Below are 14,114 nucleotides of genomic sequence, written 5' to 3' on the forward strand. Positions count from 1 at the left end.
GCATGCCCAAGCCGTCACACTGCCGACGCCGCGTTTTACCGATGATGTGGTGTGCTTTGGATCCTGAGCTGTTCCACACCTTCTTCATACTTTTGTCTTGCCATCATTCTTGTAGAGGTTGATCTTGGTTTCATCTGTCCAAAGAATGTTTGTCCAGATCTGTGCTGGCTTTTTTGGGTGTTTTTTTTAGCAAAGTCTAGCCAGTCTATTCTTGAGGCTGATGAGTGGCTTGCACCTTGCAGTGAACACCCTGTATTTACTTTCATGCGGTCTTCTCTTTATGATAGACTTGGATATCGATACGTCTACCTCCTGGAGAGAGCTGTTCACTTGGTTGGCTGTTGTGAAGAGGTTTCTCTTTGCAATAGAAAGAATTCTGCGATCATCCTGGAAAGCTGTCTTCCTGTGGACGTCCAGGTCTTTTTGCATTGCTGAGTCCAACCCTAATATAGTAGCAACTTCTCCAATGGGTTTTTTCTGTCTTTGTGAGCTTAAGCATTGGTTGTTTCACCTTCACGGAGAGCTGATTTGACCACCTGTTGTCCATTCACAGCAAAATCTTCCAAATGCAAGCACTTCACCTCAAATCAACTCCAGGCCTTTTATCTTACCTTTACCATTATTTTTCAGTTCCTTCCTGTCTCCTTTTGTGTGACCAGGGTGACGACTGCTCTATCAGCTGTCTTGCAGGCCTGTACGGGATCAACTGCTCCTCATCGTGCTCCTGCCAAAACGAGATCTCCTGCTCACACATTGATGGTTCCTGCATCTGCAGAGAAGGTAGTGCTTTACAAGCACGTTCTTAAAGACAGAGTGTTGAAATTTCCTTCATTATTATGTTTTAGAATTGGACAAGAGGAACAACTATCAAAATATGTTTTTGTAAGGAGTCACAGTCTTCACTGTAACTTGTAGTGTTTCCCTGAATGTCTAACATTTTCAGCAGAGCCTCTGGTACTTCTTTCTAATCTAAAAATGTACATGTGGATGTTCCTGTGGAGAAGCTGCAGAGCATATCGTTGACGAGAGCTTGAAAAACTGCTATTTTAAGTACTACATATTCTGTTGACTATTGAAATTAATTAAATGTTGATGGTGTTGCATTTATTTGAATCTGAAGAAAACCAGGCCTATCTGAAGTGAGTGGGGAAGGGTGTATAACTTGAATTTCAGTGATCACCAGGAGATAAAAATGCTTGTTTTTATTTCAAGAGGTCAAGTGTGATAAAAACCTTTAAAAAAGTTAGGTTACATGGCCTTGACATAATGTTTCCAAACTCTTGCTTTATTCAAGTTGTGCTTCTAGTACACATACAAAAGTTTTTAGCTAATTCCACAAGATCACTAAACAAATTTGGGAATTTGCTGCTTTTTCTTTGTTATATTTCACAGTAACTCAGTGAAATTATTTGCAGCTTTTTTTGACAGATCTTTTCTACACTTTCGGACTTTTCTAAACGCTTAAAGAAAATTGAGAAAATTTCAAACTATTTGATATTAAAAAGTTCCAGCCCTGATCTCCTAGCCCTGTTTTTGTTTGATCCTGCATTTGAAAACCAGAAACCCCAAATTTTCTCCAATTTCACCATTCATTCAATTTCACATCTCTAAAAATGTGAAGTCATCAACTGTAACAATCTCCAGTCCTTACCTGGTCTTTTTTTCTGCTTGCTTAATATCTCTCAATATCAGCATGTTTAAATATTTATACACCTCTGAACGTGGTTGGGACCACAGGTAATTAAAATAGAGAGACATCTGAAGAAGCAGAAAACAGGACCAGGGCCTGAGAGCTTTGGTTAGAACAAGAACGAACCCTGTGAAACCCGCGTACTCTCTCTCTTTAGTCACCCATGACTTAATTTACTTTGATGTACTTTAATATGCTCAGTGTTTTTAGTGGGAAAAGCCCAGGAAATGGTGAAGGATGGAAGGGAATGACAAATTAGAAACATTTCTTATTACTTACATTCAAGTTAAGCAAAGCCTTTAAAAAGATAAATACATTTTTAAAAGTCATTTAAACAATAATCCAAAATATTACTGAACTGAACAGTTGAATTATCAGGATATATGTTTAACATACGCTCTGATAATTCAACGTACAGCCCTTAGTAACGATGAACTCCTGTGTCCTGCAGCTTGGCTTATTTCTATGACTTTTGTCACTGCAGGAAAAACTCAAACAACAACCAGACAGACTTACTTGGAAGAGGAAATGAAGTTAAACAGAAAAACGATTACTCAAACTGTTTGTTGGAAACACTTATCAAAGATGGGGAAAGGGACTTTTTTTTTAGCTCCAAATAAACTACTTTTGATAATCTGTTTAAACTGTAAATATGTCTGTCTGTCGGCTCGTGCCTCTTGGACACTGTTGCAGCTATAAAATAGGTATTGACACGTATTTAGTCATTATAACAAATACAGCAAAGATGGATAATGTAGAGAAAATAGGATCCACATTCTTATAAACTACAATTACACCAAGTTAGAAGAAAAGTCATAAAATAAATCAAAATCACAAGGTCAAACATACGGAAATATAAAACTTATAATACTTAATTGCAGAGTAAAGTTCCATTACAAACTAAAATGATCTGTCGTCTGAGCAGGTTGGCAGGGTGTCGACTGCTCCATCCCTTGCTCCAGTGGAACCTGGGGACTGAGCTGCAATCAGACGTGTCAGTGTGCCAATGGGGCAGCTTGCAACCCCGTCAGTGGAACCTGTGCTTGCTCCCCAGGCTGGACGGATGAATACTGTGACGTACCTTGTCCTGTGAGTGCTCATAGCATTCATTCATAGCATTCTACTTTGCTTCTTTAATGTTTCGTTAAGTTACTTAATAAAAGAAAAAATGTGTTTTCTCTGATGTTTGTCTTGGTGCTGTTAGGATGGATCGTACGGCTTGGATTGCAGAGAGAAATGTGACTGCGTTAACTCCGATGGCTGTGATCCAGTTACGGGTTTCTGCCGCTGTCTTGCAGGTTGGACGGGTGAGTTATGGAGCTGCAGTTTGAGCCAACATTTGAAAATGCTGTGAATCCAGTAACATTAGAAAGAACACCTATGATGTTCAGATTGATACCACAGAAAGTTCACATTTTAGTGGCCTTGACCTCAAAGTCAAGCATTTGGCAACTGTGATATAATTTGTGCATTTTTGGTTGCATATTGGTGGTACAGTAGAATATTTATTCATACCAGCACGCCTGCTTCAGTCTGTTGACAAAATGCCATTCAAAGCATTTTCCCAATTTTACATTCACTGAATATTCATAACAATAATAACCCTTCTACGCTATATTATTAAAAGTATTAAGTAACTTTAATGACACCCTTTTTCACTATAACAGCTTCCAGTCTTGTGGCAAAGTTTTCCTGTATTCATGGGAATTTTTGGCTATTCTATTAAACATTTGTGAGGTCAGACTAGACCTGGATGAAAAGTTCTGCCTTGCAGAAACCGCTCTAACACATCTCCACTGCTCTAGAGTCCAGTAGCTGGGTGCTTTACACCACTTGCATTGCATTTGGAGTGGTTCTTATATAGCACTTTTCTATTCTATAGAATTCTATTCTATAACGTATAGTTCACTGACCCAACATTGAATATACACATATCACAAAAAAATCACATTTGTCTTTTCCTTTACTTTTTTCAGCTAAAGAGTGAACAGAAGGATTGAAACATGATCTTTGAAAAAGTGGGACAAAGTGGGACAGGGCCTAATGTTGAGCACAGTAATGTAACATATATCTTGTGCTGAAACATTATGTAAATGGCAAACGGACTGGTTCTTATATAGCAAATAATATTGAGTAATCAGAGCCCATCTTTCCATACCGCCCATATCACCCCAATAGAGCACTCCGCTCTCAGATTGCTGTCTTTCTTCTGTTCTTTAGGATATTAAAAAGTAAATTGGGAGGCTTTCAGCTTTCAGATTCCTCTTCTGTGGAACCAGTTCCCAGCTTGGATTTGGGGGACTGACACCAGCTCTACTTTTCAGAGTAGACTTAAAACGTTCCTTTTGGACAAAGCTTATGTCAGCCTGGTTGTGCTGGAGGTTTCTGCCTGTTAAAAGGGAGTTTTTCCTTCCCAGTCTCACCAAAGTTGCTCAAAGGGGGTCGTCTGATTGTTGGGGTTTAGCTGTACTATTGTAGTCTTCACATAGAAGCATTAAGCACTTTGAGGTGACTGTTGTTGTGATTTGGTGCAATATGAATATGAACTATATGAAATTGTTACTTTACTCGAGCACTCAAAGTGCTTTATAAACCACGTGTGACACTTTCACAGGCAGGTGTCTGTGAAGCTACTCAGTCATCCAGGTCATCGTAGTCTAAGGAGCTTGCAAAGAAAAGCGTCTGGACTTCTTTAAGTTGCTTGAAGACGTTTCACCTCTTTACCTGAAATCCGACCACTGTATTAGTTTTATTTAAGCTGTCGTGCGTCTCGTGTCTCTCTAAAACCAGCCCTTGGAAGATCAAATCGAAGGTGCACAACAAAGTAATAAATATACTGAGAGTGGGTTTAAAAATTATTTTAGATGTGCCTCTATAGTCACATGGTCTCAGAGAAGAACAACTTCGTTGAAAACTATCCAATGAAACTGATGAATCTTCATCAAAAACACTCCAGAAGAGCTTAAAAAATGCACTTTAGTTTGACCTTTGGCCTCTTCAGGGGACATGGGATCATGGGCCATATCTAGACCCTCTGAAATGAGGGCAGCTGGAGCAGTTATAAGATAAGATAAGATAAGATAACCTTTATTAGTCCCACACGTGGGAAATTTGTTTTGTCACAGCAGGAAGTGGACAGTGCAAAAGTTATGAGGCAAAAATTAGAATACAATAAGAATAAATACAGTACACAGCTGTACAGAATAGAATAAAATAAAATACTATATACAATAAGATAAAAATAGAATACAAATACAAATACTATATACAACTGAGTAAAAATACAACGATGACAGAAAGGATTATTGCACTTAGTATTATTGCATATGTATGGATGTGTGTGCTTGATCAGTTAAAGTCTTTATTATGGAGTCTGACAGCAGTGGGGAGGAAAGACCTGCGAAATCTCTCCGTCCCACACCATGGACGGAGAGATTATGGAAAATACCTCAACACACATTCAGTAGAGGAGAATAAAATAAAACATGGATGGGGAATAGAAGACAGAGGAGAAGGGTGCAGACAACAATAAGGTATGAATTCAGACTACAAATCGATATGACAAACACACAGCAGATTCAAACCTATAATTCTAAAACTAGGGACGTTCAAGCTTGGATGAGTTTGAGCTGTTTTCAATAATTCAACTTTACAAATGTTCCCACGGATAAGGCACCTTTCAAGAGAGCCTTTTTACACAAACATTCTCCTCAGCAGTGATATTACACTTCACCGTGCCCTTGTTTACTTTATTAATTGTCATGTTCGAGTTGTACCTCTCCTTGTTTCATCCACTAATTGTCAATTAGTAAACTTGTGGTGAGAGAGGATCAATATGAGAGGTGATGAATATGGAGAGGACATTTTAATTCACTGCCAGAGGGAAAACTGATAATGAATTGACATTGAGGGAAACTTCAACATATTGATGAATAGATAGATCAAAGTTTAGAGTTAACGACTACATGAAGTTTGAAGAAACAAAGAAACACCAGATATCTGCGTTAGACTGAAATTAGTAAGCCTGTGTAATTACAGTTCAGGTAATAACTATGAATGACAATTAGACTTGTGAGAGTCTGTGAAGCTGAAAGATAATACAGTGCATATCAATTAAAGACCCCAAAGATTCTCCTGTGATTATTTACACTCTGACTCAGTGAGATCAAATTTAAAAAGTCTGCAGAGAGTAAAGTGTAAACTGAACAACTTTCTGGGGAAAACGTGGTCTTGTTAGGAGAGATGGTACCCATCCCCCTTTAGATGGAGCAGTCTGACCAAATTTATCCAGAGTTGGGACCAGGAAGCAGAGTCTTATACACCATCTCTGCAGCGTCCTTCCTCCTGTTATGATCCAGAGCTGCATCCCTGCAGAAACTATGTCTGTTCACAAAAAAACAATTCCAAATGAAATTAAATAACAATATAGCATCCTCAACTGCACCAAAGATAAAGCACTTAAATGTGGATCAGTACACATAAGGTCCCTGTTAGTAAAGGATTTAATAACTGATCAACACATCAGTTTATTCTGACTGAAGGAAACCTGGTTACAGCGGGATGAATACGTCAGTTTAAAGGAATCAACACACCCGAGTCGTCCTGTCAGAATTCTCAAGACAGGATGGACGAGCAGCAGCAGCAATCTTCAACTTATGAAGCACAGCATGTCTTTTGTCCTGTCTCCTTCCCCGTCAACCCCAACCAGTCACGGCAGATGGCCGCCCCTCCCTGAGACTGGTTCTGCTGGTTTTTTCCTGTTAAAAGGGAGTTTTTCCTTCCCACTGTCAAGTGCGTACTCATAGGAGGTCGTGTGATTGTTGGGGTTTTTCTGTATTACTGTCTCTACATAACAATATTGTGATTTGGTGCTATATAAATAAAATAAAATTGAACTGAACTGGAACTGATTGAATTAACCATCGATGGACAACAGATAACTGAAAAAGCAGTTTATTGTTATCTGTTGTCCAGCTGGCACTTGGAGTTTTGATTTGATTTTTGTGACTGATTTAGTGTTCGGAAAAAATAATTCTAATGGGTGATTTTAAGATAACATACGATAAGATTAATTATTATTGTAGGCTCAAGCACTGGAAAATTTGGTATATATATAAACATAAGCAGTCATACTATAAAAATGAAAGATTGAAGAAAATATCCTCTATTTTATTTGTCCATTCCACTACATATGAATGCATTGTTGAAGGATAGAGGTACATAGATATAATTATAAACAGGACATGTTTGAAGCAGACACCAGCTCACCATTGAAGCTGAGTCCGCGCTCAAAGGTGCTGTTAATCTGGGCCAATCAGGAACCTGACAGCCAGCACCTGCAGTACCAGCTCAAAATCAAGAGTCAATAACAGAATAAGCTGTTGGGCATTGGCTGAGAAGATTCGGTGGCAGTTTTTTCAGGGGTGCAATTCACATACACAACTCTACTATTTAAAGAGATCTTAGGGATGTAAAGGGAAATAAACTGACTTTCCAGCAGCACTCTACGATCTATTGAAAAGAAGGATTGTTACAACAAAGAAATAATCGACCAAACAAACATTTCTTTACTTTTTAAGTTAAGTTTAGATGTTAGAATGTTATTAATTGCATCATAATGTCTGAAAGAAATGTTAAATGTCAAAGAAAGTTTCTAATGAGCTGCAGGCTGAAGTGAGACGTGTACTGTATTTACACATACTCTCTGTTTCTATTCCGTCAGACTGTCCCCTGTGAGCCGTACGGGCTCTGAACTATTGTGCAGACCAGTTTTTGTGCAGACAGACTGCTGCCCCTCAGGACACACGCACACACACATGCAAGACTGATGAAAGACGGAGACACTTTACCAAAGAATTAGACAGGGAAAAGTCTTGGGTAGTATTTGTGAGATTTTATGTGTTTATTCATATAAACTGACATTTATTCATACATGTGCACACACAAATGAATATTTAGACAGCAAAATAATTAAAAGCATGTTTGGTTTTGTTGAACACAATGCCAGTTATCACCTTTACATGCACACCAGTTTACCATCTTTTTGTTTTAGACTAACACACACAACACAAAAACCTGCAGACAGCCTGATTATAATATAATGAACTAAATAACAGTTTATTGACATTTCCAATGCTTAATAAGTGTCTAAACATTACATCGATCAACAGATATCACAAATATCACAATCGGGGGCCAATTGGAAGACATAAATTAAGTGAAGGTGACCAGGTTTACTTACTACAGCCCACAGTTTGCTAGTACAGCATTATGTTAACTGCTAGCTGAGTTCCTGTGAGAACTCTACTCATCTCTGCTGATTTTTTTTTTTTTTTTTTATCACCCTGCCGTCTCACTTTTCACCTTTAAGTGACATGTGAACCTCTGTGTTAGGAATACCAGTTTGACTTTATTTAAGAGCTCATAGCTCAGCGCTCGGCAGAATAAAGCTGTTTGCTTTACTATAGCCTACATTGTGTGTGTTTGTGTGTATTTTGTGCAGGTGTCCATTGTGACAGTGTGTGCGAGGAGGGTCGCTGGGGACCCAACTGCTCCTACAGCTGCACCTGCGAGAACGGGGGCTCCTGTTCTCCAGAGGACGGCACCTGTGTGTGCGCTCCAGGCTACCGGGGCACCAACTGCAGAAGAAGTAAGGGATTATTTTTCACACCCACGTTTCTGCAGTCGTGTACTGTACTCACTCGACCACAGCTGCAGTCCTGACATTTTGCTTTAAATAGAAACTACAAATAGTACTATTAACAAGACTCCTATACAATTAGTAAAAAAGGAGAAATGAATAAAATACTGCTGTCAGCGTTAATCTCGTTAAAATGACGTTAACCACATAACTGCATTAACGCGGTAAATCTCTGTTAGCACGTTAGCCCAGATTGCCCCGTGCATGGGGCTGGACAGCGCTAACGTGCTAACGAGTGAACCTTGCTAACGTGTTGACGCCGTGCAGTCCCACGCACGGGGCGCTAACTTGCTAACGGAGATTTACCGCGTTAATGCGGTTATGCCGTTAACGTCATTTTAACGAGATTAACGGCACTAGAATAAAGTGATAGCTGCCACCTGGTGCACTGTTTCTACTGGATAATCTTTGTTATTCCAGTTTGTAACTTCTTCGCAGGTCTTTGAAATAAAGTCTGTGTAAAATTTGTTTCAGAACTAATTAGCAAATTTAATGATCGCAGCATTTGTCTTACGAAAACAGAAACAGTCCTCGTGGCTGGCCAGAGGGATGCTGTGGGTTATGTTGGCACTTCCACCTCTTCTGTAAAGATTCAGAGGAGGAGAAAACATCAGAGTTTTACAGAAATCAATTTTGAGGCTTGTTTTCAGTCAGGGTGAAAATAACCACAAGGATATCGCCATTTTTACTGACTTTAGCATTAGGGATCTGTGTGTCACCCTGCATATTAACCTGTACACGGTGGTTTATTTAATGGGTGATGCTGGTGTTCTGAAATTAAGAGTCTAAATTCCCATGGTAATGGCCCAGTGAAACTGAAGCTTAAAGTTCATTTATTTTGTTTAAGAAAATAACTGCAACTCATTCATGTTGCATCTGCTTGAAATCGAGCCCAAGTCTGATGATGCTCATAGAGTGAGTACATGGAGTGTGTTTGTATGACCGTTTCTTCTGCTTCTTTTGGCATCAGAGTAATACATTTAAGCTCTCTTGATTCACAATTTACACAATTATCATAATGAGGAAAATCCTGTAGCATGAGGGAAGATGGTTGCCTTGCCAGTTAGAGTAATTAGAGTTACGTCAATTAAAGCAAATTAAAGGCCAGAGGAAGACTTATGAGTCCTTCCTGTGTGGGAAGGAAAAACAAATCAAAACTAATACAGCTAACAGGCTGACCCATGGGACGAGGGAATGGCTAGAACGCTATTCCCAGTACACACAGCATCACAGAGTGCACATGATGAGCCATAATGTGGATTTTTCCTCCACAGCATGTTCTCCTGGCTTCTATGGCCATCGTTGCAGTCAGATGTGTCCTCAGTGTGTCCACAGCGATGGGGCATGCCACCACATCACCGGCCACTGCAAATGTCTCGCTGGATTTTTTGGCTCCCTCTGCAATGAAGGTCAGTTTGTCTGATTCCATTGAAAAGTAATTCAGAAGTACAGAAGTAGAAACACTTCATAATTACAAATAAGTGTCATTAACCGCAGGTCGCGCACACAAGCGGGACCCAAAAGAAAACTCAATACACTTCAGAGTGAGCAAGTACAGGTTTTATTTATTTAAAAAAAGGTGACCCGGAACAACCAAGGGAGGCGAAATCGCCGAACTGAAGAAAACCAGGAGGACAAAGCACACAGGGAAGCCGTCATTGGGAGGCTGCAACACAAAGGGGAAAAGGTCTGTGTACAGGGGAAGGGAGAGGCACAACAAGACAGGGCTATAGCAATCTGGCCAGAGCCGGACCGTGGGACTCTGAGGTGGTGCACTCAGAGATCCAAGCAGGCAGGTGGCAGGTACGAAACACCAGACAGTAACCTGAGCACATGGAGATAGAATTAACACAGTTCAAGCAACACTTGGATACACACTCTGCGGGGAGCCAAGTTACCACTGAGGGGTGACTAACGGACTGGCGTGGAGCAGCCGTCTGTGCAGAGTTAAATAGTCCTCCTGGTAATCGCCTGGAGTGGGATGCAGGTGTGAAGGTGATGGCCCAGCCTGAGGGTGGCCACCGGGGCATCCCACACGCTCCTCAGACACAGAGACACAAACCATGACAGATTTCTTGATCTTAGCAACTTCATCTATCTGTTGATTGTAATCCCATGCAGGGACTTGGTTGTCCATGTCCATGAATTCCTCTTCCTGTTCAGCATCACCATTTGTCTTCAGCTGTCTGAGGCAATCTCTGAGGGCCGTCTTTCTGATGTATTTACAGATGCTCTTTTTTTCATCATGAAATGTGGAACTTCATGTATTTTTGAATCATTCCCACTGGCCTGTGGAATACCCAAGTACTTAAGATTTCAGTGATACTGCCAGTGGGGATGGTGCGTAGAGCAGTGTTCACATCTACAAGCATTTCCACTAATGAAACTCTGTCAGGTAGCTGGGGGTTCTTGGTTGGTGGCTACTTTGAGTCTCACTACAGCCACAGACTCTCCAGAGAGTCATAAAGCCTGCAGAGAGGATTATATGAACGGATCTTCCATCAGTGGACACAGAGCGCTGTAAGAAAAGAGAACAACACATCATCAGAGATAGTCAGGTCTCTGATGATGTGTTGCTTCAGGTCACACCCTCTTTGCACCAAAACAATCAGGATACAGCCAGAGATGCAGCAGAGTGGACAGTCTGTCACACACACAACACGCTTCCACAACAGCTTCTTTCCCACCACAGTCAGACTGATGGCGAAAAACAAAATCAGTAAAATACACACAAAATCAAATGTATCCAGTATGATATATATTTCTATATGCAATCCACATTTCAGTGTGCAATAGACTAACATGCAATATTTTCTATACAATAGTCATTTATGTGTAATGAAGGAACTGCTGTTCTATGCTTGGTATAGACTGAAATGATATAGATTAGACACAGACTGAAAAGCGCTAGATTTTGAGCTTCTGAGGGAAAACAGCAAAAAGCAGTGTGCTTAACAGGAAGTTGAGATAGATAGACTAGCAATACTTGCTGAGGGGAGGAAGAAACAATGCTATTAACCTCTTAAGCCCCAACGCCCCCTGATACGATATATATATTTATATATGTGTATATATATATATATAGTTGTGTGTGTGTGTGTGTATAGAGAATGTTTGTCCATTATTCTCACTATTGTTTTCACTGTGCTGTTGCCTTTGAATCTCCAGCTTTGATCGTAGCTGTCTTCTGCTGATGATATTGCACTGATGTTGACTTAGTGTCCACATCAGTGCATATAGCACCTTTCATTGGGCCAGAAAAGGGTGGAGAGCCCACTCCGGGTCAGGGATGGGTTCAGCAGAAATGGGCTTCCTCCGAAGGGTGGCTGGCCTCTCCCTTCAGTTCAGTTCAGCCATCCGGGAGGGCTCAGAGTAGAGCCGCTGCTCCTCCACATCAAAAGGAACCAGTTGAGGTGGTTCGGGCATCTGACAAGGATGCCTCCTGGGTGAGGTGTTCCGGGCACCTTCCACTGGGAGGAGGCCCCGGGGCAGACCTAGGAAACGCTGGAGAGATTATATCTCTTGGCTGGCCTGGGAAAGCATGGTGTTCCCCCGGACAAGCTGCTTAGGCTGCTGCTCCCGCGACCCGTCCTCAGATAAGCAGAAGAAGATGGATGGATGAACCTGTCATTGGGTTCCATAGTCTTTTTTTCTCAGAGTTGGTGCCCTGTTTATACTTCAATTACAAACTAAGTACAGTCTGGAAGGTGAAAACAAATGAAACTTTGCTAGCTTATCAAAACTGACATGGACAGTGTGTAGTGGTTGTTCTCCAAGATAGAGGTCAGCTGTGGTAGACTTCTGCCCCTATGGATGTGGTGCTGTTCTTGTGCTACCGTGATCACTGGATCTGTAGTGTCTTTTAAATAAGTCTTTTCTAGCCACTGGGAGGATTTCTTGAGGTTAGCAACTTCATCTATCTGTTCATAGTGCTGTCAAAAAGTATTTACCTCCTTGCTAATTTCAAATTTTTTGGAGATTCATCACACTTCCATGTTTCCGATCATCAAACCAATTTTTATTCTAGACAAAGATAGCATGAGTAAATATAAAATATGCTTTTAAAATGAATTAAATGTATTAAGAAAGCTGTCCAAACCTGTATTCTTAGTGTTTTCATAGTGTTTTAATGGTTACGTAGGCACAGCACCAGAACAGAGCTGGCGTCCAATATAATCACTGCAGTCAGCCTCCTGACATCATTAGCTTTAGGTCAGAATGCAAGCTCTGCATTCAAAAGCAAAGCCCTTGACTGTTGGCGTTTCAGTGGAAAATCTACCAAGTGAACTCATTCTTAGTCCCTTTTAGTGCAAAGTATTCAACCATTTTATCTCAATAATCTTTTTGTTGCCTCCTCCTTTACATCAATATCTTAGTCTGGCTTAGTTTCTCAGTAGGTTGAATAGGTGTTCATCCTCCTGTGAACCCAGTTGGTTCAAGGTCTGTTGCTAAGTCGAGTTTTAAATAGAGGCAGTGGAGGAGTGTGCTTTGAAATATTCATCATCATTAAACATGAGGACAGCCTTAGTTATGCCCTGTCCTACATTAGCCATTCTGCTGGCCACTGCATCTTTGAGCAGCCCATAGATAACTGGGTGAGGCTTGATAAATCAGATGTCCAGCATTGAGGCTTTATACTGCCTGAAGTGCCAGTCCAGCTCTATCCCTGTTCTCTTGCTGGATAACCTTTTGCAGCTAAATATGTTATTGACCGGTAAATGTAAAAAACAGGATATGTAGGATCTTAAAAGAACAGCGTATGTGAAAGTGTTAACAAATAACAGTATACCCTTGTAGTGCAGGTAATTCCCCGAGAGAAACCTGTTCCCACAGTTGTTTTCCTCAATTCTACAAACACTATGCAGACAAAAGTATTGGGTCACACCTTTAAGTCTTTGAAAGCTCTTTTCAGTAGGGCTGCAGCTATTGATTATTTTAGTAATCGAGTAATTATTCCATCATGTAATGGGATAAGAAATACTTTTGTTTTATTAATGGGCAACAATAAAATATTAAAAAGTGAAAAAACAGAAGGAAGTGGTCATCTGTCAAAAAACTAAACCCTTTGACTTTATTTATGTGCCATATTAAAATGATATTTTTGAACGAAAACATTTTTTTAAATGCAAAAATACATAAATAATAAGTACAGTCAAAGGTCAAAGTCAAATAAAATAAAATGTCTATGCAATAGAAATTTCTAAGGCATTGAAATGTACCTGTACTCTGTGTTCAGGCTTGCTGATCGTAACAGGAGCACTGACAGTGTTTTGTCTCCAACATAGATGGTATTGTCTGTACGGTCGGCAAGGTCAGTCTCTTAATTGCCCCTTGGGGAACAATAAAGTCTTCTGAATCTGAATAGTTTTAAATCTGCAAGTGAATGAAGGAGATGTTGCCTTTAAGCCTTTAAAGGAGAATGAGTGGCTGTAATGAAAACACCCAAGCATATCATCATTCTGAAGTTTGACCTGTACTTTGATGCAAAATGTTTGTGATGCTGAAAACAAGACATTACAATGGTGTAAACCTTTATTAATATTAGTAATAATTAAGTAGTAACCTAACAACCCTAAGGTCAGTGGACTAGAGTTTTATTGGCTTGTAAAAAAGTTTTTGTTTTAAGATTTTTACATGTTAATGCATTTTAATTAATGTCTTGATGCATTCTCAATCATCCAGGAAAATAAATCTCCAAAGTGAGACTGAAGAGGTCACTTGGAT

The 14,114-nt window shown here is 40.1% G+C and overlaps 1 protein-coding gene across 1 annotated transcript in view; it reads left to right on the forward strand.

Moving 5' to 3' along the window:
- Positions 1-14,114, forward strand: part of LOC146679208 (uncharacterized) — a 90,321-nt gene that overhangs the window by 41,710 nt on the left and 34,497 nt on the right. The window contains exons 7-11 of the mRNA XM_085406929.1: positions 660-780; positions 2,616-2,779; positions 2,895-2,997; positions 8,193-8,339; positions 9,665-9,799. Of these exons, the coding sequence (XP_085263055.1) occupies positions 660-780; positions 2,616-2,779; positions 2,895-2,997; positions 8,193-8,339; positions 9,665-9,799 (670 nt within the window). The remainder of the gene's footprint in view (positions 1-659; positions 781-2,615; positions 2,780-2,894; positions 2,998-8,192; positions 8,340-9,664; positions 9,800-14,114) is intronic.

Source organism: Rhamphochromis longiceps, linkage group LG1 (assembly GCF_057381845.1).
Source record: "Rhamphochromis longiceps isolate RC_006_pf linkage group LG1, R_longiceps_female_GT1.1, whole genome shotgun sequence".
NCBI classification, from domain to species: domain Eukaryota; kingdom Metazoa; phylum Chordata; class Actinopteri; order Cichliformes; family Cichlidae; genus Rhamphochromis; species Rhamphochromis longiceps.